The sequence below is a fragment of the Micropterus salmoides genome, unplaced genomic scaffold (genome assembly GCF_014851395.1).
Source record: "Micropterus salmoides isolate LMB-PRFRI ecotype aquatic unplaced genomic scaffold, ASM1485139v1 Ms_hic_scaffold_21, whole genome shotgun sequence".
In the NCBI taxonomy this organism is placed as follows: domain Eukaryota; kingdom Metazoa; phylum Chordata; class Actinopteri; order Centrarchiformes; family Centrarchidae; genus Micropterus; species Micropterus salmoides.
Window position 1 is genome coordinate 17,085,807 of NW_024041262.1, and position 26,312 is coordinate 17,112,118.

The 26,312-nt window shown below is 38.8% G+C and overlaps 2 protein-coding genes across 4 annotated transcripts; one reads left to right on the forward strand and one right to left on the reverse strand.

Annotated features, from left to right (window-relative positions):
• Positions 1–79: 79 nt before the first annotated feature.
• On the reverse strand, positions 80–2,776 carry gpx9 (glutathione peroxidase 9). Its single transcript, XM_038736256.1, has 5 exons — positions 1,910–2,776; positions 1,702–1,795; positions 668–798; positions 421–551; positions 80–318 (listed from the first exon to the last, which is right to left on the reverse strand). Exons 2-5 carry the CDS (start codon positions 1,772–1,774, stop codon positions 261–263), a joined length of 393 nt encoding a protein of 130 aa, XP_038592184.1. The 5' UTR covers positions 1,775–1,795; positions 1,910–2,776; the 3' UTR covers positions 80–260.
• A 383-nt stretch (positions 2,777–3,159) lies between these two features.
• On the forward strand, positions 3,160–5,931 carry fbxl15 (F-box and leucine-rich repeat protein 15). 3 transcript variants are annotated; one of them, XM_038736254.1, is made up of 5 exons: positions 3,160–3,320; positions 3,658–3,820; positions 3,945–4,447; positions 4,543–4,769; positions 4,916–5,931. In XM_038736254.1, exons 1-4 carry the CDS (start codon positions 3,298–3,300, stop codon positions 4,730–4,732), a joined length of 879 nt encoding a protein of 292 aa, XP_038592182.1. In that variant the 5' UTR covers positions 3,160–3,297; the 3' UTR covers positions 4,733–4,769; positions 4,916–5,931. The 3 variants fall into 3 exon arrangements, with proteins under 3 accessions (XP_038592182.1, XP_038592183.1, XP_038592181.1); XM_038736255.1 differs by having other exon boundaries at positions 3,661–3,820; XM_038736253.1 differs by lacking the exon at positions 3,160–3,320 and having other exon boundaries at positions 3,596–3,820.
• Positions 5,932–26,312: the final 20,381 nt, after the last annotated feature.

Genomic DNA, 26,312 nt, shown 5'->3' on the forward strand with positions numbered 1-26,312 from the left:
ACAAAAGCAACCACAACTACTCGAACATTTATTTTATAGTATTTTATTTTTATTTTTGAGGTGCAGACAAAATCGCTTTTGAGAAAAGTGTGACATTTACATGAAAACTCTTCCAGTGGCGAAAGGGAACTTGTTCTCAGAGTCAATGCACTGAAGCCCTGAGGCCTGTTCCTCTTCTGATCAGATCCAGCTCAGGTGCACGGGTGCATTTACTGGGGGATCGTCACTCTGCCACCGGTGACAAATTGAAAGAAAATCAATCAGAGAAGTTCTGCTACGTCCTTTTCCACTTTCTCAATGGGGCAATGAAGTTCATACCTGCAGTAAAGGGAAAACATTAGAGCCACTATGATAATTACACATGTGCTTAACCAAATTAAGGGCCGACTGGGTTTCTATCTTGAGGTCTATGGTCTTTACCTTTTGAAGGGCATGCCATCTGCAGTGATTAGGAACTTCTCAAAATTCCACCGGATGTCATTGACTTTGATTGGGGACCAGTAGAATTTCTTTATATCTCCAATTACAGGGTTCACAAATGGCAAAGATTCCTGTGGTGAATGTGAAATTACAAAAAAAGGCTTTTTTAAGCTGTAGCACAAAAATGAAATAATGTAAATGACATTCATTAATCTTATATATTTAAATCCTATGTGAAACACACTACCTTTAGATAGGCGAAAAGTGGTACTTCATTTTTTCCATTCACCTCAACTTTCCCAAATACAGGAAACTTTGGCACGAATCCCCCACCAGGTCTCACATACTTAAGAATATTAAGTGTTTCATGATTCACCTCTGAAAAAATAAAAGTAAAAAGAGTTATTAATAATGTATTTTAAAGATATTCCTCATGAAAACCATAATGTGTGTATTCACAACTTTGCCCTCAAAATAAAAAGGAATGATCATGTACATTCAACAAAGTGTGGTTTGTGGTGGAACAAGTATTAAATACCAATACAATAATGTACAAATACTCCATTACAAGTAAATGTCAAAATCAAGTATTAGTAGCAAAATGTACTTAATGTATCAAAATTAAAATAACTCATTCAGCTGAAAAATACATGCCCCTGTGACTGATTTTTATACATTACATTACTATTTGTTGTTGTCAAGGTGGAGTTATAGTGTTAACTATTTCATATACCGTTTTCAGTTCAGTGGTTGCTAATAAGAGCAATCCTCCCAAGAGTGATCGATAAATCGAAGGAGTCATCAGTAAAGTTCTTTTTTCGGACTGGAAATAATCTTTGCTTATTTTGTGAAATACCCCCACACAGTTATTCTTATTATATATCTAAAATGCAACAATGGCCCTCAACCAGACTTTGCTTTTATGTAAGGGGTACCAGCCAAAACATTTTGAAATCATCCATTTATTCTATAACAATGTATTTAATTTTACAGTATAATAGGCTTTTTAAATGTAAAATCTTAATCTGAGAAGAAACTATGCTGCTATAAATATGCTGTAAAGTACAATATTTCCCTCTGAAATGGAGTAGAAGTATAAAATAGCATAAAAATAGAAATACTCAAATAATTACCTCAGCATTGTACTTTAGTACAGCACTTTAGTAAATGTAAACAGATATCCACCACTGATATAGAGCACAGTATTTCTCTTTGTACAGCATACTACCAGGTTAATAGTCTGTTTTTATTATCACATTTCAAGAGCTTCAGTGTACCTACCAGGTGCCTGAAGACCAAATTGGTTGCAGGAGAATCCTAGGACAGTGAAGTTGAGGTCACCAAACATTTCCATCAGTGCATTCAGGCGGTGGTACTATAAGGAAACAGGTCACAAAATCAAATGCCTTATAATAAACATTTGATTGTGGATGTGCTGTGAGATAATGTGATCTGACTGTAATCAATCAGTGCTCTTGCAAATTATTACCTCCTCTATTGTTGACCCTCAGAAGGTGGCAACGTTGATGATGAGAAGCACCTTACCCCTGTAGTTACTGAGCGGAACCACCTGTCCATCCAGGGTCTCAGCAGAGAAATCATAGATTGATTTATTCGCCATGCTCGTACTTTAGCTTGTATATGGGATTGTAGTCAGTCAAGAGTGAGTATTCACGGGGCTATCCTGTTGGCTCATCTCGTTCACTGAAACATAACTCATGGGTCAGCAATTGTTCAGCATGACTGACTTCATTGTTCTCCTGGACAGAGGTGAGCTGACAGGATGGTCATTTGTTCAACACATGTACTCCAGGACGAGAGGCTGTTAATACGGTGACAGCTAATTGGCATCGAAATATTCAATTAAATTAAATATTCAAAATAAACCTATATGGGTCTGCAGCAGCGATTCTCTTAGAAGTGACAGTTACAGAAAAAAACATCAGATAGGCCTAGGCGATATATATTTCAGGACGTTTTACGTTGATTTTCTCAATTTTTTGTTTGTGACACAGGTATAATTATGAGATAGACTGTTTACTTTGTTCCATAGTGTGAAATCAGCACAGAAAATCGCACAGTACTTTGTTTTCTAACATAACAGCCTGTTAAAAATATTTCCTGACAAGATCTCTGTATTCTTCACACACTGCTAACATTGTTTTGTCAATAAGGGAGTTTTAAAAAAAATCAATATAAAACCAACCAATGCAAATGCATGATTATAATTGAATAGGAGGTCTCTGTTAAACATTTAAAATAGTCATTTTTTATATCATTATAGCAAATCAAAATGTAAATTCCCTTTAACATGACCATTGCATGGGACCATTGACGTAAAACCGGAAAAGTACACCTGCTGCGTTCAGTTGTTCCTCGTAAACACTTTCGTCCATTCTTCTATTAGATATAAATCACGTAAATACGACGTCACCGACATTTAAGGAGCATAGCTTTTTGAAGCAAAGGACAACAAATGTACTCCCTAAAAGGGTATAGTGGGTATAGGTAGTTGCTGTTTTAATTAACAAGCCTAGTTGCGCAGAATTGGGCTACTTTATGTTTGAAAAAGAGACTTAAATGAGAAAAAATTGCGTACACGGTGAGGGTTACAGTATATATGTGTGGGTCCTATCACTTTATCATCAATTCTTGGCGCTTGTTTTCCCTAAACGCCGTATATTTAACAACATTCTTGGATAGGTTCTGTATCATTCCGATCTCAGCGTAAAGTCTCCCAACAGTACTTGAAGGCAGCATTGGGTTTGGGTTACACCTCAAATTCTTAAATGATGCTAAAGGAAAATATGCTTTTTTGGCGTCTATGTGAAGGACAACGCGTCCATAAAAAACTCTGTATAACATAACTGACTCAGAATGGATGAAGAAGCTAAGCAAACGTAAGTGCCATTTTAAAAGGCTGTTATATATATACATATATATATTTAAAAAGCAGCTGGATTGCTAGCGCCGGTAGGCTAGCTTTTCGGCTAACAGCAATAACTTAGCTAGCGAGTAACTGCAGGTTGTTGTTGCCCCATTTATATATGACTGCTAACTTTGGTATAATTATTTATTACAGTGGGGGCTGATATAACATTCATTATTCTTGCAATTTATAAAGCGCTAGTTACTAACATTTAATTTTGCTTAGGTTAGGTTTGTTTCCGTTAAACCGCTTTAGCTTTGCATGCAGTATCAAAGTCCAGCTGTAAAACAAGGTTTGCATTTCTTCAGCAGATGCGATCTTTTCGACTTGCCCTGGGAGGATGTTCTTGTCCCACATATTTTATGCCATTTACCACTGCAACACCTTGTCAGCCTGCAGAGGGTGAGCAAGCAGTTCCACAGCCTCATCCAGGTGTATCTAGCCAACTGCAGGATTTTTGATCTGTCCGTGGTAAGTCCTGATGAGTGAGAGTTTCAGTGGCCTATAATATATATATATATATAAAGGAGGTATTGTTGGCTGCAGTGCAACTTCTAGAGAAATTCTACTGTGTGCTCTGTTGTGATATTTACAGATTGGACCATCCATTCCCAAGGAAGCGTTTTGCTCCATGTTAAAGGACAACAAAGTTCTCCATAGCCTGTCACTTCAGAACTGTTCAGACTGGGTGACAGACAAGGAACTGCTACCAGTTATCGGCCAGAACCAGCACCTGCAGAGAGTAGACATGAGCGGGTGTTTGTCGCTCACCCGCCACTCTCTGGTGGCAGTGTCCTTGAGCTGTATGCACCTTCAGCACCTCGGCCTGGCTCACTGCGAGTGGGTGGACAGCCTGTCCCTGCGCAGCCTGGCTGACCACTGTGGGGGACTGCAGTCGATCGACCTCACCGCCTGCCGCCAGCTCAAGGACGATGCCATCTGCTACCTGGCCAAGAAGTGTTTGAAGTTAAGGTCTCTATCTTTGGCAGTCAATGCCAACATCACTGACGAGTCGGTGGAGGAGGTGGCCAAGAACTGCAGGGGCCTGGAGCAGCTGGACCTGACAGGTTGCCTGCGGGTCAGGAACCACTCCATCAGGTATATCATGTCTTATTTTCAAGTGTAAAGTTTGTGCCATCCGTGCCCACACTTGTGCACCCATCCATAAGATACTCTGCATGCTGTGCTCACAGGACTCTTGCAGAGTACTGCCCGAAGCTGCAGTCCCTGAAGGTGAATCACTGTCACAATGTGACAGAGTCAAGTCTGGATCCTCTACGGAAGCGAAATGTAGTGATAGATGTTGAGCCGCCTTTACAGAGGGCTCTGGTACTTCTTCAGGATGTGCTGGGGTTTGCTCCCTTTATCAATCTCCAGATATAGCTAAAGGGCCATCTATCTGTCCAACAAGAGCTCACAGGTAGGTAATAGATCTACTGTATAAGGTTCTGACATGTTAATATCTGAAAATGTCTGTGAAATATACAGACAGGGCTAGAACTCAACCACAATGAATTTATTACTAGTCTGTTTGCAACAGATAATGGTGCCTTCCTTTTATTACAGGTGTCTCTAAGAAACCTCAAGATAATCCAAGAAGATATGGATATTTTGCACTGGCAAAAATAATGTGGACAAAAAACCCCTCTCTGGAATCATATTTATTAATATGGAACAGAAAATTTGTCTGCATGTGCAAATGACTGAAAAAAGCCATGCACTTTTAAGAATTGCTGCTTCATGTCCAAAATATGTCACTGCACTATTTGTTAATCATTCAGTGTTGTAGGAATGTGGCTTTATAGAGAAGTAATCCTCACCAAAGTGTGTTGTCCACAGTGTATTGTTTTGTTGTTTTTAAACAAAGTACTTTGTGGATATGACATTTTAAGAAACATTTATCTTATGTTTCATTTAGAAACATTAAAAAAATGTTTGAGTTTAATTAAACATTTTAATTTTGCATGTATGTGCCAGCTTAAAGGATGAATTCACCCAAATCACACAAAAGCATTTTTTCACACACCATTAGTTTTGTCTAGCTAAGGGTTTTATTTGTGCAGGTTTTATCTTCACTACTGAGACTTCTGCTGCCACCACAATATAACGAAGGTGAATGCAGTTCTGTTTGTGGTGCTGACCATGTGTCTTCCAGAAAGAATGTCCTGGGTCCTCAGGATAATGCACGGACCTCACCGTTTTTAACTGCTTCCCAATGGAAACTCTTGACTTGCTTGTTGCAATTAGTTATTATGCCTAAACTATCTGCATGGCCACCAGAGATTGGTGGGAAAATGTTTTTTATATATATATATATATAACCCTTTAATCTGTTGTAAATAAATGCGTACTTGTATAGCTTAGTATTTGTTTGAAGTAAGTAAAGGAATTTATTATGACTGTTTCTCATTAAATCCATGAAATGCAAATTTTGTAAAAAGTACCTCTGTTGAAATACTGTTGCCCAGTAATACAGTGTAAGTATATAAGAAATATTAAATTGTAAAATACAGTACATCCAGAAATGACTGTTTACACTGCAATAAAGAGGCACAAGTCTGCTGTGATGTAATTAACTGTTACGTAAGGATGCACAACCCAACTTCTTCTAACCTAATACCTATTCTATCTCAGGGTATCTGAATCTACAGATCCGATATCTGCACTGTCGGATCGGAATTTTTTTTTAAATTTGTGTATCTCATTAAGTTATTCAAATCATTTTTATTTAAGATTACATGAGGACATAGATTTCTGCGATGGTGAAACATTACTGAATCAATGTAACTAGTAGGAAAAACATTTATTTTGACACTGGTGAAGAAACTTATTTAATGTGGATTGGTTAATGTCAAGGCCAATTTCTGATCTGTTTATTAAGGTTAGTGTGGGTGGCGGTGCATCTTTTCTGTTAAGGATATTTTGATTTCTTGTCTTGCAGTTGGATGCTACTTTATCTAAAGAACATTTAGCTCAAAGAGTAAGTAATATCTAATTATAAGTAACATTGTTTTAGGCAAATTAAGGGGCAAAGTTGTTTTTCCATCTGTTCTTGACCGATTAAATATATAAAAAATGTTCAAAATAATGAGCCAGACATACTTGTTCTTTTAGCTTCTTAATCAATGAAAATTATCATAATTCAGCTCACATCTGTGACCTGCTGTGAATAGCAGGATTCCTTTAATCCCCCTAATTCCATTGATTGTCAGACAAGATGTTTTCATACCCTTGAAGTGTGCTTAAAGATGAGGTTCGCCTATTCAGTGCACTGATGTTTTATGACTCAAACTGACACAAGGTGGCAGCAATGAATCAGGGTAGTCGTCTGTTTTAATTCTGTTGTTTGAGAGGCTGCATAACTTCTGAACTATAGGTATAGTCTAAAATATTATGTCAGGATACAGTGTCAGGTGTATACAGTCTGCCCAAAATGCTAAGGTTTAGAGAACAAGTCTAATGTTCTTTGCTTAGGCAGATTGTGAAAACAACATCGGCTTTATGATTTTATTAACACTTGATGCAGTGAATGCACAATATGAAGTAATGCTTCCCCTATGTTGCTCTACGTGTTAAAAATGCTTTGTACAGTTTCCTCTGGTGGTCCGATTGGCAGACTATCTTGTAACTTGTCTCTGTGACAACACAACAGGTCTATTTTCCACTTGATGGCATGGTTTACCCCATCTGCTGCGTGCTGTCCACAAGCTGAATTTGCACCAATGGAGAGTTGTGTTTGGTGGGGCTTCAGGGATCGACCAGCATCCTTCTGTTAGCTGTGCTGATCATCATATTGTACTGCTGTGCCTCCGAGGAGACATCACAGTGTCATTAGTTATAAAGTAAATCTTGAAATTTCAATTTATAAAGCATCTCACACTGCATATCATGCGGTAGATGCCCATATTTTCCCAAATTGAACATTTTAAGCAAGCTAGAACAAATGCTTTGAGAGGGAAATGCAATTTACTCTAACACACACTTAAATAAAAAAGAACAACGCTCTCATCTGTATAATAATTAGTATAAGTAACGTGCAGTGTTTAGTAGTCCAACAGCAGCCCATTCTTGCTGCTGCTCAGCACTCAGTGGGTTAAAAACATTTCAGACTACATTCATCATGTAGGACCTCAATTAGCATTGATCTGCAGGGGGGGAAAGAAACATTGCTGCGTTATTATATACCATGGAGCAATTTCTGTTCCAGTGATTGAGTGTATGGGGGGATTTCTCAAACATAGCCGGCCTAACATATTTTGTCTTTCTGTCAATAATCTAGCACTTGTCTAAATTATTGATCAATAGCAACTGATCATTTTATACCTAGGCACAACATAGAAGGTGGTCCATTTAATTCAGTATGCAGCTTTAGCCCCTGGCAGTGTGTAATATACTGTACTAATTAAAACAAAGACTAGATCTAAATTTAATATCTGGCTGCTTTCAAAGTCCTTTCTGACAGAGTAACTTACTGATGTTGTTTAGAGGTTCATGAGTTTAATTCATGTGTGCTGTAGCAGCTGGTGGTTCAAACTAGGCAATATTTTTGTCTGTTAAGATGGTCACTTTGTCAGATTAGACGATTATAGTATCGTAAATTCCTGTCGTGCCTTGGCCGAGAGACATGACAAACTACACCCTGGTCTCCGACCAACCATAGCTTGCCTTTCATGACCTGCGTAATGACATCAGGAAGGAGGTGCTATAGGGGCTGACTTCCGAAGCAGTGTGTATGGTACAAGTTGTCTTGCATTAGGAAAAGCCTAAAAAAAGAAAGAAAAAAAAAAACATTTCTTGTCAGTTGGGAATGGAGTCATCCACTATCAATTTTTGCATCCAACGCTCATTTTTTTGTCCTGAAACCCTGCATCTGCTGGGTCAGGCTATTATCGGGCTGATATGGTGTAGTCTGAACAAGGCATGACAAGGGCAGTGAAATCATTCTAAGCAGACATTTTGATACGTCATAGTAGAAAAATTAACAATGGGTCTGTTAAATTTAACTGTCCCAGTAAGGGACTGCATGAAAGTTATTGAGAAAAGTTGCTGGATCCTGTATTTCATTTTATAAAAATTAATCATTTTCATACAGTCCCTAAGTCATGTCAGTGTGACAGTGAGCCAGCACGCACAATACTAGGACCCTGAAACTGAAGCAGTTAAATGGAATTAAGCCATTTTATTATTTATATCTTTGGTTTTCCTACTGTGACATGTCAAAATGTCCTCCGATGAAAAAGGCCTATTAAGGCTGTCATATTCTCAGAGTCTAGACTTGTGAGTTGGTCTGTCTGACTCTTAGGACAGAAGGAAGCTGAAAAGACAAGTTCGTTCCATGTTATCAGATAATACATCTATGGCACGAATCATGTCTTGGTATGGAAATGCAACACTCTTTAACAAAGCAAAAATACAACACTAAGGAGTAACAATCTGATGGCAGCAACATGTACACACCTATCCTTCCCCACATATACTAGCAACATGTCCACATAATACAAATTGTAAATCCTATAATGAGAAGTAGTAAGGAAAAAATATCTCAGCAAATTACTGACTACATCAATACAGCACCCCACAACCCTGTACGCAGGATAAGCGGTTGACGATGGATGGATGGATGGATGGATGGATCAATACAGCATACTGACTAAACACAAGTACTAAAAGTCACCAAAAACTAATAAATAAAATTAGAAAAAAAACAAACAAATACAAATTTCCACTTTGCCAAGTTTATTTGTATCAAACAAAATGAAAGTAGCAATAGTTTCTAACACTTTAACTGGTTGGCTGTGTAAAAAGTGGGCAACTAAAGTAACTGTCAATGTCAATAACTGTCACTACACTTTGAATCTCATTGGACTTACCCGAACAGTCTCTTTTACATAAATTTTACGTACAGTTTTTTTATTGTGCTTGTTTTCCATTAACATAATGATAAAATAATATTGCTTAAGTGTTTTTGTACTACTAGCTGTTGACCTTATATCTACAGGTCAACTGCCTTTTCTCTTCTGTCACAAAGCATCATAGTCAAACGAGACTATTTTAATTTAGGCAATCTGTAAATAAGACCATCTTTTAGTTAGGAGAATCAAAATAAATAAATATACTAGGGATTTATTTTCATGTAACCAACTGAATATTAAAGTAAGAATGATCAAGTTATCTCTTTTTGTTATACATATGAATGCAAAATATTATTTTCATATTTAACATGTGCAAAAGCAGATTCTGCCCATGAAAATAATAAAGAAATTGGTTTAGGCTACTTTTCTGCTTCCTGTTTATTAAATGAAGTTCATATAAGGTGCAGAGAGAATTACTGTAGCTGTTCAGATGGGCCTTAAACTGTGTAAGAGATTTTGTTCATTTTCATATTTTTAATTAACAGACTGTTCCTCCCGTCTTCCATCAGTGAATGAGTCTTTCTTTAATTTATTTGATGTAGTTTATCTCCTCCAACCATTCATATACAACCTTATTGGATCCCGCGACTTAGGGATCCATCTTTTGGCCACCAGAGAAGCATAACTAATGACAACATTAAAGTGGCTTTGTGAGCGTGGCCATCAAAACGTCGATCAACCAAGCAGGAAATAATGTTGGATTTTAAAATCAATATGAATAAACATGTATGTTTTGAATCTTGTGAGCTAAACTGTGAGGGGCTCAATTTAGAAAGATTTTGAAGGTTTTGATGAACTTGTGGGAGGTGCTGATGAACCAGCTCTTTAGGGTTTATGTGTCATGGATGTGAGGCTTTAATGAAAAAAGACTATTATGTGGAGATTCAGGCCAAACGTAGTTTTGAATGATGATGCCACACAAGATGTCTTCAGGGTGCCGTCTAATTAAAGAGACATTTGAAGCTTTTCTAGGACTCCTAACTGTCAGACCCATTAGCATCTTCATAATTACTGTGCTCCTAAACCCAGACTGGACAGGAAATACATGGTCAGCTAACTCCGGCCCCACTAGTTACTCACATAGTTTATCCCTTCATTAAGACATTTTTGTCATTTGTTTTGAATGAATAGAACATCATGGTCAGTGTGACTCACAACTATTCACTGCTTGAATGAAGAATGTTTTGTCCAGTTTTAGAAAGACTTATGCTTTTAAGGGTAATTTTCTACATTTATTCTCATGCCATCAACATTTGACAGAGAGAGTTTACAGATTTTCACAAAAAATACAAGAATGATTATATTTACTAAACCTTTCCTGTCCTTTTCATAGCAGTTTTGTTGGGTGGCATTCTCCCTTTGCTATAGTCCTGAAACAATAAGTTGACTCCGTGATTAGTTGGTCAACATAATATTAACTGACAGCAATTTTGGAAATTGATTTTTCATTTGAGTTGTTTGTCGAGCAAAAATGTCAAATGTTCACTGGTTCCAGCTTCTCAAATGTGAGGATTTGCCGATTTTCTTTGTTGTAAGTCTTTGCAAAGAGAATATGTTTTGGACTGTTGATTGTACAAAACAATGTGAAGATGTCATCTTGGGTTCTGGGAATTCTTTTTTTAATCAGCAGAGATACTCCACTATCTTTCCTTGTACCCTAACTGTACCTCCTGTACAGTATTGTTTATAGATGAAGCATAGGTGGAGCTGTATGTGTTAAATGCCTTGTTCAGTGGCAAATATTAGTAGTGAAGCATCTTTAGGCACTTAAGTTTGTGTTCCGGCACTCCAATGCATGCAAAGCAATGAATCCCTCCAAAAATGAGACAATTAACCTTGTGTCTTTTACAAGTCTAGTTACTCCTTGTATTCATCTACTTTCTCAGCTTTTAGTCCTGCTATTTAAGAGGTAACCTTACTCCTGACGGTCACCCACTCTGACCTCAAGTCTTCTGTCAGGCTGAGTTCAGCCCAATTCTGAACACCCAGAGGCCAAGTTTTTGTAGCTACGCTCAATTTGCCTGCGATATAAACACAATGATTTACCTAATCGAGAATATGTTTACAATAAGCATGACAAGGATTCGTCCTGGCAGGAGCATTTTGCCCTGCTTCTAATCTGCCCTGCTAAATTGTGAGTAACTGTGTTGAACTTGTGTCCTCCAGCCAGCAGAGCTCAGAGTTCAGCGTTCTTTCGTAATCACAGATCACATCTTGTTATGCTTAGAGGACACTGAAAGATGCTAGAGGCTGTCTCGTCATTTACTTTGTAGGGAGATTAAGATCTGATTTAAGAAACACAACTGACTGCACATTGGTTAGAGGCTTACGTTGTGCTCCTTACTTAAATCATAGACCGTCAGTGTATGTGGATATCTATGGAATGCAGTGAATAATAATCTACATGTTTAAAGCTATAATTATTTGATTAATGTCACCAAAACTATTTGCCTCGTCATTTCTTCTGTGTTGCTTCACTGTTTGGAAACACTGACATAAAGGAAGCTTTTAGTGTTACATGACAAATGGAGAACAAACAGCAAAATATGTGTTTAGTACATGTCTGGGCCTGTAGATTAATGACATTAACGAAGTTTCCATTAGCACAGCCATTGGGTGAGACAGAGGCGTCCATGCGTAAATCCACATGACTGAATCACTGATAAGAGAAAATGAAACACATCTCTATGGGCCAAGAGGGGCCAGGAAATGCCACTCCAAATTAGCCCGCGGCCCAATTTGTTGTTACTTCATTAACCCACCAGCATCTGTAGAGCAGGGGAGGGAAGTTGTGACCCATCTTTTGCCTAAAAATTCCCTCCTCTGCCTTCCCTGGGCCTCTGAACAACAAATGCTCTCTGTGCAGAAAGGCAGCTGGGGAATGGATCAGCATGGCGTAAAGTGACAGGAGCTCCACCAGGCAGTATTATGCACAAGAAGAATTTCATCTGGTTGTGAATCCTCATCATAAGAAAATCTGGAGCATGTCAGTGTGCTTGCAGGGAGAGTTGGGTTTGTTAATTCAGCTCAGGCCTGACATATGAGAACAAAATTCCTTTTTCAATGTGTGTGTGTGTTTTTGTCCCAACCTGATGATTTGCTGCATAATCTCAATGCTGACATTTTCTCTGTGTAATCCATTGTTTCATGGCTTATTCAGTAGTTATCAGATGACCTTAGGTTTTCATATCTCTGTCCTTTTCTGAAGCTGTATTTTAGAGTCAGAGTCCTTGGTGTATTGAGTTTCAGATCACAGAAGATTAAGGAATGTGTTGCTGCTTCCATGTAGCATTTTGAAATTATACTAGAAAAGGGTTTAGAAAATGTAGAGTTGAAACTTTTGAAGTAGTTGAAATACCTACATGTACAAGTTGTAGACGGAATACAAATACTGAAAAAAAGTTTAAGGTACAATGGAAATGATGAGGAGATAGAGACAAAGGCAGTGGAAATGTCAGTTGAAATGTAAGTGATGAATGCAGTTGAAGTGTCATTTGAAGTGTAAGTTAATGAGATAATTGAACCTCCTGTGAAGATGAGGAGCTGAAGCGGGGGTGATGATGTCCCCCACTCTCTAGGTCTGAATATCTGACATAAAACTTCAACTGTGTTGACAGAAACACTATGAATATAAAAGCACAAAGGGTGGAGGCTTGTTTAAAGTTTGAATGAAATTAGGTGTAGGTGAAAGTATGAATGAGTATGAAGAGGTCTATCAGAAGTTGAAAACAATGGAAAAAGATGGATTGAGTTTTCTAATGGGGTTTTAATAGTTTATTGTTTTAATGGGGAATAAATGCATCCAAAGTTCTGAGTATTTCAAATATTATGAATGATATGATCATTTGTGAGATGAAAGTATGTTGAAGCAGTACTCTAATTAAGTTTTGACTGGTGCTTATTTTCTGCTCTTAAATGTGTGTAATTTTTTTTTTTTTGCTGACTTAGAGTTTTCTGAGTTGCTGTCTATGTACACACACTAACACTGGCATAGTTGACACAAGAGACATTTTTCTGGTAAGTGTGAACATTCAGTAAAGGCAAAGCACATACTGATGCCTATTGCTAACACCCAAAACAACGCCTTATAGACAAAGCAATAAGTCGCTTACAACTAAACACAGTCTCCCAAATGTCCTTCACAGTGTCACATTTGGCACTTTGATACTGTTACAGGTTACAGTGTTTTAATTTTTACTTACGAAGTGTCGCAGCCTAACAGGAGAGTACAATTCAGCTTTTGAATTCAAGCCTGAATATCTGGTTTTGTTTATAAGTGAGGATACAGTATGGGATGGGAACATTTGGAATAAATTTGTAAACAAGTCTGAACAGAAGTTCAGTGAAAGATACAGTATGTATGTATAAGTGACATTTTATGTTGACACTACTGGAGTAGAAGGGTGAATTATTATTTTTTCTGAATAATTGACCATTATATTAAACCAGATTCAAAATATTGAGACTTAATTATTGCTATTTTTTCTGAAACTGCACTTGGGGTAATTATATCATAAAAGAAGCAAAAATAAATGAAAAAGGGAAATTCTGGTATTGGATGAATGCTGTAAAGTTGCAGCACATAAGGCTTGAAGTGGATCAGTGGAGGTTCAGGTGTAGCTGAGGGACCTTTTCTGCTCTTATCTGCTGATGGAACTGGCTGTCTAGGATGGATAGTTTCTTATCTTCCATGGCCTGCTAATATCCATAGGGGACCAACACTGTTTGGCACTCTGAAATCCTTTTTCCTACACCGGATGGGAAATTTGCCTTGGTGGATCATGGGGGCTTGAGACATGGATACCATATGGCCCATTTTTATTCCCTGTGGAGTTCAGGCCTTTGGGATGCCCACCATCGAAATGCACACAAGAGATTTGGACAATACGTGACAGTTTATGGTGTTGTTTGTCGTATACTGGCGCAGAAGACGTGACTGTACCTGTAGACGCAAATGCATAAAACTGGATTTTAATGGAATAGTACCACCAGTATATGTTTAAAAAAAAAATCTGTTACTTATATTAACATCAGGAGATCTAAGAACAAACAAAGACGTCATAGTACTTTCCCTCAACCACACAGCCTGTCTCCAGTAAATGATAACCACAGTTATTGTAAGTCAGTATTAAGTTATTATTAATATTAAGTCAAGTTAAGTGATAGAAACAATTGGGAAAAAGAGTTTGAAAATACTGTGATTCTTATTCCGCTGAATGGTGCCTGGTACTTGAACCCAGTCCAGCAGCACATATGTGGGATGTCCAAGTTAGGAAGCAATAACAGTGAGTTACAGACAAAGAACATAAAACAGATAACACAAAACATTCCACAAGATCAGAATTAAACAAATGTTTGATTATCAAATCCTAAAAAAAAAAATGCAGATTCATAAAAAAATCATAAACATCTAAATCAGGTTAAAATGTTAACCTAAATAGCTTAGCTCTTAAAACAACCCAAAAACACACTAAGAGTCTAAAATATCCCAAAACATCAGCAGCCAGAAGAAAGAGAAGTGATTTGAATGCACAAAGAGAGTGTAGTCTGGAAATTGCTCTTATTTCTGTTTTTTGTATGTAACTACATTTAAACATCAAGAACAACAAAAATAACTTTGTATTTTATTGGAGATATAAGTTTGGGCCTAAATGCGTAAGCACTGATACAGTAAGGTCAGGCAACATTTTTCAAGGTTGATTGATAGGGCTATTTTTTTTAATTGAAAAAAAAAATGGGTGCACTACCATATTTGCCCAGCTGAGGACATGCTTTCCTCACACTGGGAAAGGGGGAACACAGCTTCATGCAGCCTTACCTAATGTAATCCAGCAATAAGATTAGACTCAGCTTTATTGCCATTGCACACAGTAAGTACCAGTACAACAAAATGCAGTTTAGCATCTACCCAGATAGTGCAAACAGTAGCAAATATGCATATAGATACAACAAAGCAATATTCAACATACAGTATGAATGAATGCACCCATCAGTAATGTAACTGTGTACAGTGCAGTGTAGACAGAAAACAGTAAAATATATAAACAGTAAAAAGTGTCTGGTTATGTGATAAACAGCATGCAGTTGTGTAATATGCACAGGGAAATATACAGTTAAAAAAGGTCAGAATAAAATAAAATTAAATTTAGAGTAGAATCATAATAAGCACCTATTGTTAAGTGTTTCACTTTATAATTGGAACACTTACTACAAAAAGTGTTGGTTCTGCAGAATAATAGATGGTGCTTTTTGATATCTTTCAAGTTGTTTTTGTGAAATAATTGCCATCACGCCTATCAGTGGGTGTAAGAGGACTTTGGAAAGCTGACCCCACACTCTGAATTAACCAACTTTTCCCACGCAGGTGTAATCCACAGTCAGCTGAACCCACCACCGCACAAAATGTTTATGACGCAGAGTGAGGGACCTCCATCGAACTTTCTTTATGAACTAGATTGAGGACAATTTTCCTGCTGAAAGGTGGTCTACCTGGAAGGCTGGGGCGCCCTGCCAGCTGCATGTCATTTCTATCAAATGTGGCCGGGGTCTGTCAATTAAGAAAACACAGGGCAATCTGTGGCTGCTGAAAGAGATCCCCTTGGCCTGCTCCCAGGCTGAGAGACGGCCTTTTGTTCCCAGGCATGTCTCACATACTTTCAGAGCCCAGATAAGCTCAGGCTTCATGAAACCCTGCTTTATATTTGCCCACTGTAATGTCTCTGTGGGGTCAGGGAATATGGGGAAGCACTGTCGGCGAAAAGGTAATATCCCCCCTCCCACACACACATTATGGGGTCAGGAATAGAAGCCACAGGTTAGGTGGTCCTGAGGCCTGGCCAAGAGACTCTTTTGCTGAATGATCCCCTCCTCCCATGTGCCCCCCTCGATCCTTTTCTACCTCTTTCATACCACGGACATAAACTGCAAAACAAGCGAGCAGCTTTAGTGGTTTCCTGAAAAGGGATAAACAGATATACTCTATGCCTCAATCTGCCAGTGTGGGGGGGAGGGGAATTTGTTTTAGTACCAGCCAGACCACCCACAGACAAGTAGGCTAGACAGGTACATCTAGGTGGGTTGAAATATGAGTAGAGAGGAGGGGGAGGTTTGAGGCTGGCAGGTAGGGGGATCAGAGGGGACTGGGACCTCTCAATAGCTTGGCATCGTGGTTTATCATAAAATATGTCAAGAGAACAAGGCAAATACCTGGCATTCCTTTTACAAGCTGCTCTTACCTGTATTAGATTTATTTCTAGCTTTGACTGTAGAGAACACATGTATATGATGTGGTGTAGGTATATCAGTGAGTTTTAATGATTGTTTTCTCCTGTTAATTGTTGAATGTTTCATAACTCCGGGATGTTTGTTTCATAAGTTTGAAGGCATGTCATTTCTGACAGTAGTGTTTTAAATGTTCTGTGTTGCAAATTTCATTTTTGTCTTAGTTTTGAGACAGTGATTTGCGTTATTTTTTTCATTTTTGCTATTGGTTATAGTGGTCTATGTTGATTTCCTTCATTATTGTCAGCAAATCGAAGATGCAGGAGTTAAAACAAATGGATGGTTCCAATGGATGGGATCTGGGACTATGTGAGGTATGTACATTGTTACATTGTTGCTTCTGCTGATTGTTGACTTTTACACGTTTACGTTTAATATCTCTGGGTTACTATGCTGAAATATTAGGTACTTTTTTTAGTTCACACCAAAAGAAATCTGTCAAGTTGCCAATAAAGTAGTTGATGGTTGTAAATGATCCGTCTTTTCAGACTAGCTGCTTTAGCTTTTATTTTCACTTTTGGTTATAAAGACCTATGTTGTCATTGTTAGCAAATTGCCTGTGCACAAGGGAGGTATTCAACTTCCCAACTGGGTGTGTTTCCATTAGATAAGCTGTAAGTAGTACATTGTGGGCTGAAGTAATGTATGTAGACACATATTTGAGAAGTCTTTTAATCTGGGACTGTTTTTTGTGGTTTGAGCCTGGGCCCCTTAGTACCAATTAAGGAAAATCTTAATGCTAGTGGTTCCCAGACAGACACCCGAAGGTTTCCCAAAATTTTTTTGTGTGAAATACAGGATATTGTGACCACGTCAGGTCTCTAAAAGTCATTCAATTGAAACAACTGTAGAAGGAGAAAATCAGCGGCTCACAACTCATCCATGCGAGGGTCATGCCCTGTGAAAAGGGGTCACAAGAAGACATAGAGCCTTATTTAAACCCTCTATGGCACGGTGTGTCCAAAGGTGCAAAGGGGGACAGGTTTGTGGTCCTTTGCTCGTGGACCCTCTGCTGTCTCTTAATCCTCTGTCCCATCAGCAACTCCAGTTGACGGCATGTGAGCAAATGCACTGATATTTAACTGAGGATGATGAGCGCTGCTGGCATCCCTGTATGTGTGAGTGTAAGAGCATTGTGAACCTGCTTTTGTAGGCACATCTTACTATCTGTATTATGTGAACTTCAAATAGCAAGAAAATACTGTGCGATTGACTTTAGATCAAATTTTTGTTGGTCAATGTCACAATGCACCAACAATGTACCTGACCGCATGCCCATCACTGCACAACTGGGCACAATTACATTTGCTACTTACACAACATGGTCGCTGGCCATGAGAATGACAACTGCTTCAGTCAGACACTAGCAATGACACGTGCACTGTGCGCTGCTTTGCATCGGGTAGAAGATGGAGCCCAAAGTGTGCTTCCAACTTTGTGGCAACAGGTTGGGAAAGGCCAATTCATGTTTCCCCATGACAGTGCCGCTGTGTCCATAAAGAAATGGGTTTCTTGGATTGGAGTGGAAAATAACAATTTGTTGATTAAAAGAAAATGTGTCCACAACTAATTTGATAATCAAATCATCATCATTTTGAATGCACAAATGCCAAGTATTTCCTGGTTCTAGCGTCTCATTTTTGAGGATTTGCTGATTGACTTTGTCATATGTGATAGCAAATGAAATATGTTTTGGTTTTGGACTGAAACAAAATAAAGCACTTTTAAGGACTTCACTCTGGGCTCTACTGGGAGTTTTTCTTTTTTAAACATTTTTAAACATTTCATGATTTGTTGGCAGACTAATCCATGATGAAAATAATCGTTAGTTGCCTCCCTAGTGTGGAAGAACTTGAGTGGCCTGAACAGAGCCCTGACCTCAACTCCAGCTAGCACCTTTGGGATGAACTGGAATGTGCCAGGCCTTATCACCAAAATATCAGTTTCTGACCTCACTAATGCTCTTGTGGCTGAATAGGAGAAAATCCCTGCAGCGAGTGGAATGCCTTCACAGAAGAGTGGAGGCTGTTGTGGCAGAATACTGATGCCCATAGTTTGGGTATAAGATGTTTACAATCACATATAGGTGTAATGTTGAGGTGTCTCAATATGGCCATATAGTGTATCTTAGGTGTGCCTTTGTTTTATTGGTTATGCCTATTGGTTGTTTCATATCTCCGGGATGCATGTTTCATATGTTGAATACATTTACTTATACTCACACATAAAACAATTTAAAATGTTCTCATTCATTAAAATTAAAATTCTTTGCATTATTTCTAACTTTCTCTTAAATGTTAATGGTGGTTACAGTGGACTACACAGTCATTTCCTTTGTCACTGTCAGCAAATTGCCCATGCAGGGGTGAGGTATTTAACGTCCAGCCTGGGTGTGGTTCCATTAGATAGCTTTAAGACCATGCTGAGTGCTCTTGAAAATTAGTTTTTTGGCAACTTCCTAGGATGCACAGTCTCCCAGCAAGCCACCAAGGCTTTGTCAAGACTGCGATGGTTTAAGCTTGCAGCTTTTCAAGCCTCCCATTATGCCTGACTCACTCGGGCAGAAAGCAAAAGAGCCTTTTCTGCAGTCATGTGGGCATACCAGCATTATACACAGTTCAGTATTAGATATTTGTGAGTCATATAAACAGAAGGGAGGGCACTGAGGTTTCTTGAAGGAAAAAAAAAACTTTATAATTGGGGAGTTATATAAGTGTCTAAATCCTCCTCCAGGGATTTAATTTTTTCCCCATTGTGTGTTTTGAAAAGCAGGAAGACCTCACAGCAGAGGTGACAAATCCTCTGACATAGAAATCACTGCGGTACAGTTTAAGGACTGTAAATTAAGTCTTCAGGTGTGGTGTAGTTAACTGCCTCTACTGTGATTCTTTCTTAAATATATTACCAGCAGTTCCTCTATGTGTATTCCAACAAACTGAATTTTGGAACTACTTCCATTATTTCCAAAATGGAACGGCTGCTTGAGAATTAATGCAAAAACAAAACAAAAAATTACTTAATTGTAATTAATAAAAAAAAAATGAACGGAGTAACTAGAAAATGGTCGTATTTAAAATTAGTATGACGGCTAGTTGGATTGTTGGCTGTTTGCATGGATAGCACTGCTCCAAATGTATTTATCGTACCTCTTCTCCTGAAATCGTCCCACTTTTTGAGTCTCCTTTAAGACATTCAGGTCTATTTAGCCTCATGCACCCTCGTGTAGATTTGTTATGGTTCTCTTCTTCCTTACTCCCCCAATTATAAACTGTACAGATTTCCCCATGGTGAGTCCCTGTCCTCTCTTCACATCTACAGTGTGCGTTTCTGTGAGCTAGTTGTGTGTGTGTGCGTGCACGTGTGGCTCCCTGTTGGCCCAGATGCTGTATGTAGGGGTGTGTATGGTGTGTAAATCTGGGGCTAGTCGGGTCGCTCAGGCATGACCTGGACTATCTCGGGCCTTGTCTTCTGAGCGCCTCCAGCAGTGTTCCCCTCCTCAGCTCTGACCAGCCAGCCTCACAAACAAGGATTTAGGTCATCTTGACCCCCCTGTATCATCAGTGAGTTTGTAAACGTGGCTCTGATGATATGTGGACATAGAGTTTAAGATGTTTACTAGTGTTGTTTAACTTGTGGCTTCATTTAATTCCATACCAGAGCCTTTAAACATAATTGTTGTACTTTTTTGTATTCTGTATCTAAATAAGTATCATGTCAACATTGTGTTCTTTAATTTAGTTATTTTAGCTTTGTTCCTGAAGTGCGGTCGCCTCGAACCTTTCTACATGCACAGTTACAACCAACTATTGTTCAATATATGAACAGATTTTTAGCACCTCCAAATCCAAAAATGTTGCATGGAGCCAACAAAATTGATTATATGAGTTACATCCCCCATATTTTTCTGCTGTCCCCAGATTCCAAAAAAATGTTGTAGTGCCACTGTACTGTGGGATGCTAACAGAATTACCATGTATATCTTTGAACCTGAAATAACGTTGTTGTTTATGGCCACTGGGGAGCAGAGCAACAAGCTATAAATACAACACTGCCATATCATAACCTTATGTCATAGTGAAGCTGCTTATTTGCACATTCGGCAAACACATGGCAAACACAGCCACAACAGAATTAATTTGGAGTTGTGTTTTTGGCCACCTGACAAATGTAAGTCCAGAATTTACCGTCCTTTTAACCAACTCTTGAGGGGAATATCTGGTTCTGTAGCAGCTAAGTGCTGCACCATGTTCATTAGTGGTCTGTCTGCTGTTTGGTGCCGGACAGGTAGTGTGTTGTAGGTTTATTAAAGCTTGTTCGCTGAAAACAATTTCTTACTTTGGCATGATCCAGTAGTATTGCTAAAAAATTACACTGTAGGAGAGATCAAATGCATGCCACCCCTGGTCTAACCTGGGGACAGAGAATGAATGGGATGAAAGTAACACATTATTACTCCCTTTGTCAAATTTTTCTACATATAAAAACATTTACAAACAGAATACATTAAAAGATGCTATCATCACTTAAAAAATCTACACATTGTAGCTTAAAACATTTGAATTGAGTCAAAAAATTTACTGACAAACTCATGTATTCAATCTGTGTTTCATTAGCAGATTACATTATGATGGACACATTTGGTACAGTTCCGTAAGTGAGGAGAAAAAGAGACAACAACAACATGAAATCGGCCTTTTTGCGCAGTAGACATTTTGAATTGTCATAATAGGAAAGCACAGGCGTTACTAATGGCATTAACTATAATTCTGTTCTATTCAAGTGTCCCGATAAGCGTTAACAGTGTAACAGGAATGCACAATACCACAACCCTGAACCTAAAGTAGCTAAATGGAATTCAGCCATCAGGAATTTAACCATTTATACCTGTGTTTTTCCTGCTGTTACATCTGTTTTGTTGTGTTTGAACAAAAATAATTGTTTGGAGGTTGCTGGGCAAGCAAAACAACCCACAAAACTATAGATAAAGAGATGGTGGTAGACCTAACAACACATATTTTGTGTTAACTGATTTTACTATTTATTTACTTGTTTAAAGGGGGGCTTATGCACTCACTCACTTCCACAAGTACCACCACACCGCTGTACTTAAGGGAGTGCAAAGGCCTGTCCTAGAACAGGCGTATCAGTACAACATTTACATGGTGCCTCTGAAATCAGATTATGTATGGGTTCAATTGACTTAATGGATTTGAAGAGACTAGATCCTATTAATGAATAGGCTGCCCTACGGCATTGCCCCAACCAATAGCAAGCTAATCTGGCATGCAAATTAAATCCTGCCTCAATATGCCTGCCTGTTTAATGCGATCCATTACACAGTTTCACTTATTTATATATACTATTATAAAAGAATAGGCTTATAAACAAACTGAGGGAGGGGTTTGTCCTATAAATGGTGCTGTGCTGGTCTTTTTCCCTGCGCAGTGGCCCCAGGGCCAGTGGAGGGAGCAGTGATTTTCACTGTTGTTCACTGCCAGTCACTGACAGTGGGCTGCCTGTGCTGTAGAAAATATGGAATTACACTCACGGCTACCTCAGATCAGTCCACATTTAACTATCACTTCATTTCATTTCACTCTACAGTAGGTTTTTCCCGCCAGCATATTCTATTATCACAGCATTTTCTGTGTTTTACATTGCAGCAGCCTTTTTTTGGGAGGTTATATAATGCATCAGGGGAATGTGTTTTAAGGTGAGATTTGATCTGTTTCCTATTTGATTGTGTTTGAAACATTTAATCTCCTGTGCCTCTTTTTCACTTAAAATTCACCACCTTCAGCTCACCGTACTGCAGGGAGATAAATGATTTGTAGGCTGCGGTGTATGTATTCAAAGTCATAATCTGGCACATGATCACGCTGAAGGCTGTGCGGGACGTCTGCTGAGGAACTCCAGCGCTTACAGCCTCTTCGGTTCTGCCAGGCTCTTCATGCCTGGTTACCTTAGAGCCTGCTTTGTTAGTGTCGGAGGGAATAGGGGTCAGGGAGAGGCCAGATTTTACCTGACCCTCTCCTGAAATATTACAGCCAGGTTTACCTACCTCTCCAGCTGGGGAAAAAACTGGTAAACTCTAGGAGGAAAGAGGAAGGGGTTAAATTGAGAATATTGTCAAAATCTAATGAGGGTTTTTCCACTGAGGTTAAATCATTGCTCTGCTAGTATAATTTCAGTCAATCCGTGCATTGTTTTGCCTATATATGTTCCATTATAGCCTGTAGTCCCATGTAGAACTGGCCTTACTTAGGATCAAAGTCTGATTCAATCTGGTTCAACCACTTTCAGAGCATACTTCAGCACAACTGGCTTTTTGAGCAAAATTGAATAAGACGTGAATTGAATATTTTCTGTTTATCTGACACAGGTTCCCTGACAAATATAAATAAATAAAGCCTTCCCAATGCAGGTATGCTTGAGTGTGTGCACCTCATTTCAAGCACAATTAACTTGAAATGGAGTGCTGCAGGATCAATAGTCCCCATTTGATCCAGGGGGTCTGTCACTCCATGGAAATGGCACACATATGGTAATACAGCCATCTTAACAACAACTTAGAGGATTTACTGTTGCTGTTTTCAGGCCAACATGAATAACAAACAGTGGGACACTCTTGGGAGCCATCTTATTTTATCTCAGCTTCAATTAATCTTAAAGAGAGATGCCATTTAAAGCTAATGAACAGGGGGGTAAAACTAATGCATATTGATACAAAGAGGTGAAAGCATCAGAATAAAATTGTCTGTAATATTCAGAGCCATGGGGCCATGTCGCTATAGGCAGCCTGGCTATAGTAGCTTGCCACAACATAAAAAGATAAATGAACACTGAATGACCCTGACGTAGCCCTGTTCCTTCATCATATAAATAACAAAAAGCAGAGCGAATAAAGCAGACTGTGCCGGGGCCAATTCCCCAACGGGTGCTTATATGAAATTCAACTTTCAAGCGTTCTGCCTGCTCAGAATGTGGCATTTATTTGCAGGACTCTGTTTCAATTTAAAGGGAATGGCAGCTGAAGGAGGCACAGGGGACAGTGTCTCATCACCGCCACTTACCACTCTTATAGGCCTGCTGCCAGGGAGGAAAACCTCAGCAGGCAGCTCCACTTAAACAGTGAAGACCTCCACCAGTCAATGTAATGTGCAATGCTCTGATGGCCTCATATTCTCAGTCCCGTTTGAGTGTGTGGGTGTTTGTTAGTGCGTTTGTAGCAAAGTGTTGCACACTAAAAAGGTTTGTGGTATTTTGTAGAACATGTATTTTTTGTAATGCCTGATATGTTTAAAGGTTTTTCATATCTGGTCTTTAACCACAACTAAGATTTCATCTTTTAGAAAGAATTTATTAATTATCTTTTTGTCTGCAGAAGGTAGGGTCATGGTGTGAAGTAAAAAATATGTTTGCAAGTTAAACAAATTTAATCTTATCTTATTATTATTGTGCAATAATTTTAGCATTACATCCTGAAGCAGTTCATGCAGCATTTGGCCAGGCCAGGCCAACTCTTAAAATAATAGCTTGAGATCTGGGGAAAAACACATTCACTTCCCTGCCACAAGTTAGACAAGAAGATCAATACCACTGTCATACTTGTCCATTGAATGTAAGACTACAGCCAGCAGGCGGTTAGCTTAGCTTAGCACAAACATCTGCTAACAGCTAGACTGCCTCTGTACATGACAGGGTAAGGATTAAATCTTTGGTGTTCTCTTTGGACAGAGCCAAGCTAAAGCCATTTTTTATTGTGACCTGCCAAGGAACTTCAGATGAAAATGAGCGCTAAGCTCATTTGATGCTAAATTCCTGTAAAAGGAAAATAAAAAGTTTTTGCGAAACTTTTTTTTTTACATGAAGGTGGTTATGGTTGTTAGCAAATATATCACATGAACTGGACCAATGAAAACACCATTGAAAAAATGGAATACAGGCATAAACTTTGTGTTTTGTCACTACATGTAATCTGTCATAATCATGCAAACACATTGTGAAAGAAAATAAAAAGTTAAATTGGGATTTATATAACACTTAGATTACAAAGTGCTTTACAAGGACAACATAAAAAAAGACACAGAAATACCAACACCTTCTCATCTCAGGGCTTCAACTACTGATGCTTTGAAAAAGCCTGTAAAAGGGTCTGTTTTTGTCGCACAAATACAGGTGTCAGGTGTCAGTATGAAATGCCTTTTTAATATGTGGTCTTCAGCTTCCATTTAAAACGTCTTTAGGTTTAGGAAAAGATCATTGTTTTGGTTAGATTTAGGCACCAAAACTGCTTGGTTAGGTTTACAAAAACATCATGTTTTGCATTTAAATAAGTACACTATGTGACGGTGGATGGGTTACATTGAAATTACTTGAAAGCGCAGGGCATCTCATTCGGATGCTGAAGGGTACCTTGTGCGTCAAATATCAACGCTTTGTCAGGCTTCCTCAAAGCGTGGGTATTTGATGCCCTGATATGAGACCAGGCTCAAAAAACATACAAATTTTGTATTTCACACATAAACCAACCTTCATACACACACACACTCATCATCCTGATACAACCCATTGTGAAAGTTATATCATTATTTTACACATTTAAATAATCTCTCTTTGTGTTTTATCACACCTTAATGTCACGTAGCAAAAAATGCGTTATGGGTATGATGTGTTTCAATATACAAGGCAATATCTTAAAGAGACCATCCTATAGGTCACGTGCTCCGACGCTGAAAACAAAATTAATTATCTTGTATTTTCACCCCAGGAGTCACTGAGAAACTAGACTAACTAAAACAGTGTGACTTCACGCCCAAGGACGTTCCTGGGACCGTTCTTGAAAAGACGGCATACGGACGTTCCTCGCCCAAAGGGTTAATGTTGATGAAAAACAAACAAACATGTCCATAAATAGGTGCTTTCCCTGGAAGAAAGATTTTATACGCTACAAGCTCATTTGAAATTCAGCTGAATGTCTCACACAATGGTCGAACATACAGGGCTGACGATGGGGGGTAAATTAGAGCTTGGAGATGAATTATCAAACAATTTAAAAAAAAAAAAGAAGCGAGGCTGAGCCAAAGGGAAACAGAGCACAGATGATATTGGCAATGGTTTTGGTGATGCTCTTGCCTTTCTGGGTTAAGTTTTGTCCTCTTGATTTGTTTCATTCTCTTGTTTTTGTGCTTTTGGCAGCTATAATGCAGCACATCATGAGTTGCTTTAAGACCAAACAGTTGAACACCTTTATATTAGGTTTCAAAATCTTCAGTGATCACCAAATCAGATATTGATTCATATGAGCTGACAGTGAGACCAGTGAAATGGCAAACTATGTGTCCATCCCCACCCCCACCCTCGCTCCACCTTGCTCTCTGTGTACGAGCGATATTCATTTTGATTTCAATTAAAGATCCTGAGTGTGACTCTTGGAGAGAAATTGCCTGCCTTTAATTAGGTAGTCTAAGTTCATGGAAGCAATTGTTGTTTCCCCAGCACTTTCAATTTGATGAGCCAAGGACTCCCATTTTATAGCTATGAATGAATATGGTTTCATACCCCTCAGGTTCCTTGTCCTGTTAACTGTCTTGCAACCAAACGGAGAATATTACTTGTGTGTTTCTCATTAGTCGCTGTGGTTATGCTGCTGCTGTGTGTGTGTGTGTGTGTGTGTGTCCTCTGGCCTCGCTCTGGACTGCAGGTGGGCTGCTTCATCTGTGATGAAGAGGTCAGTAGCTGGCTAGGACCACATGGTGCGGTGCAGGCCG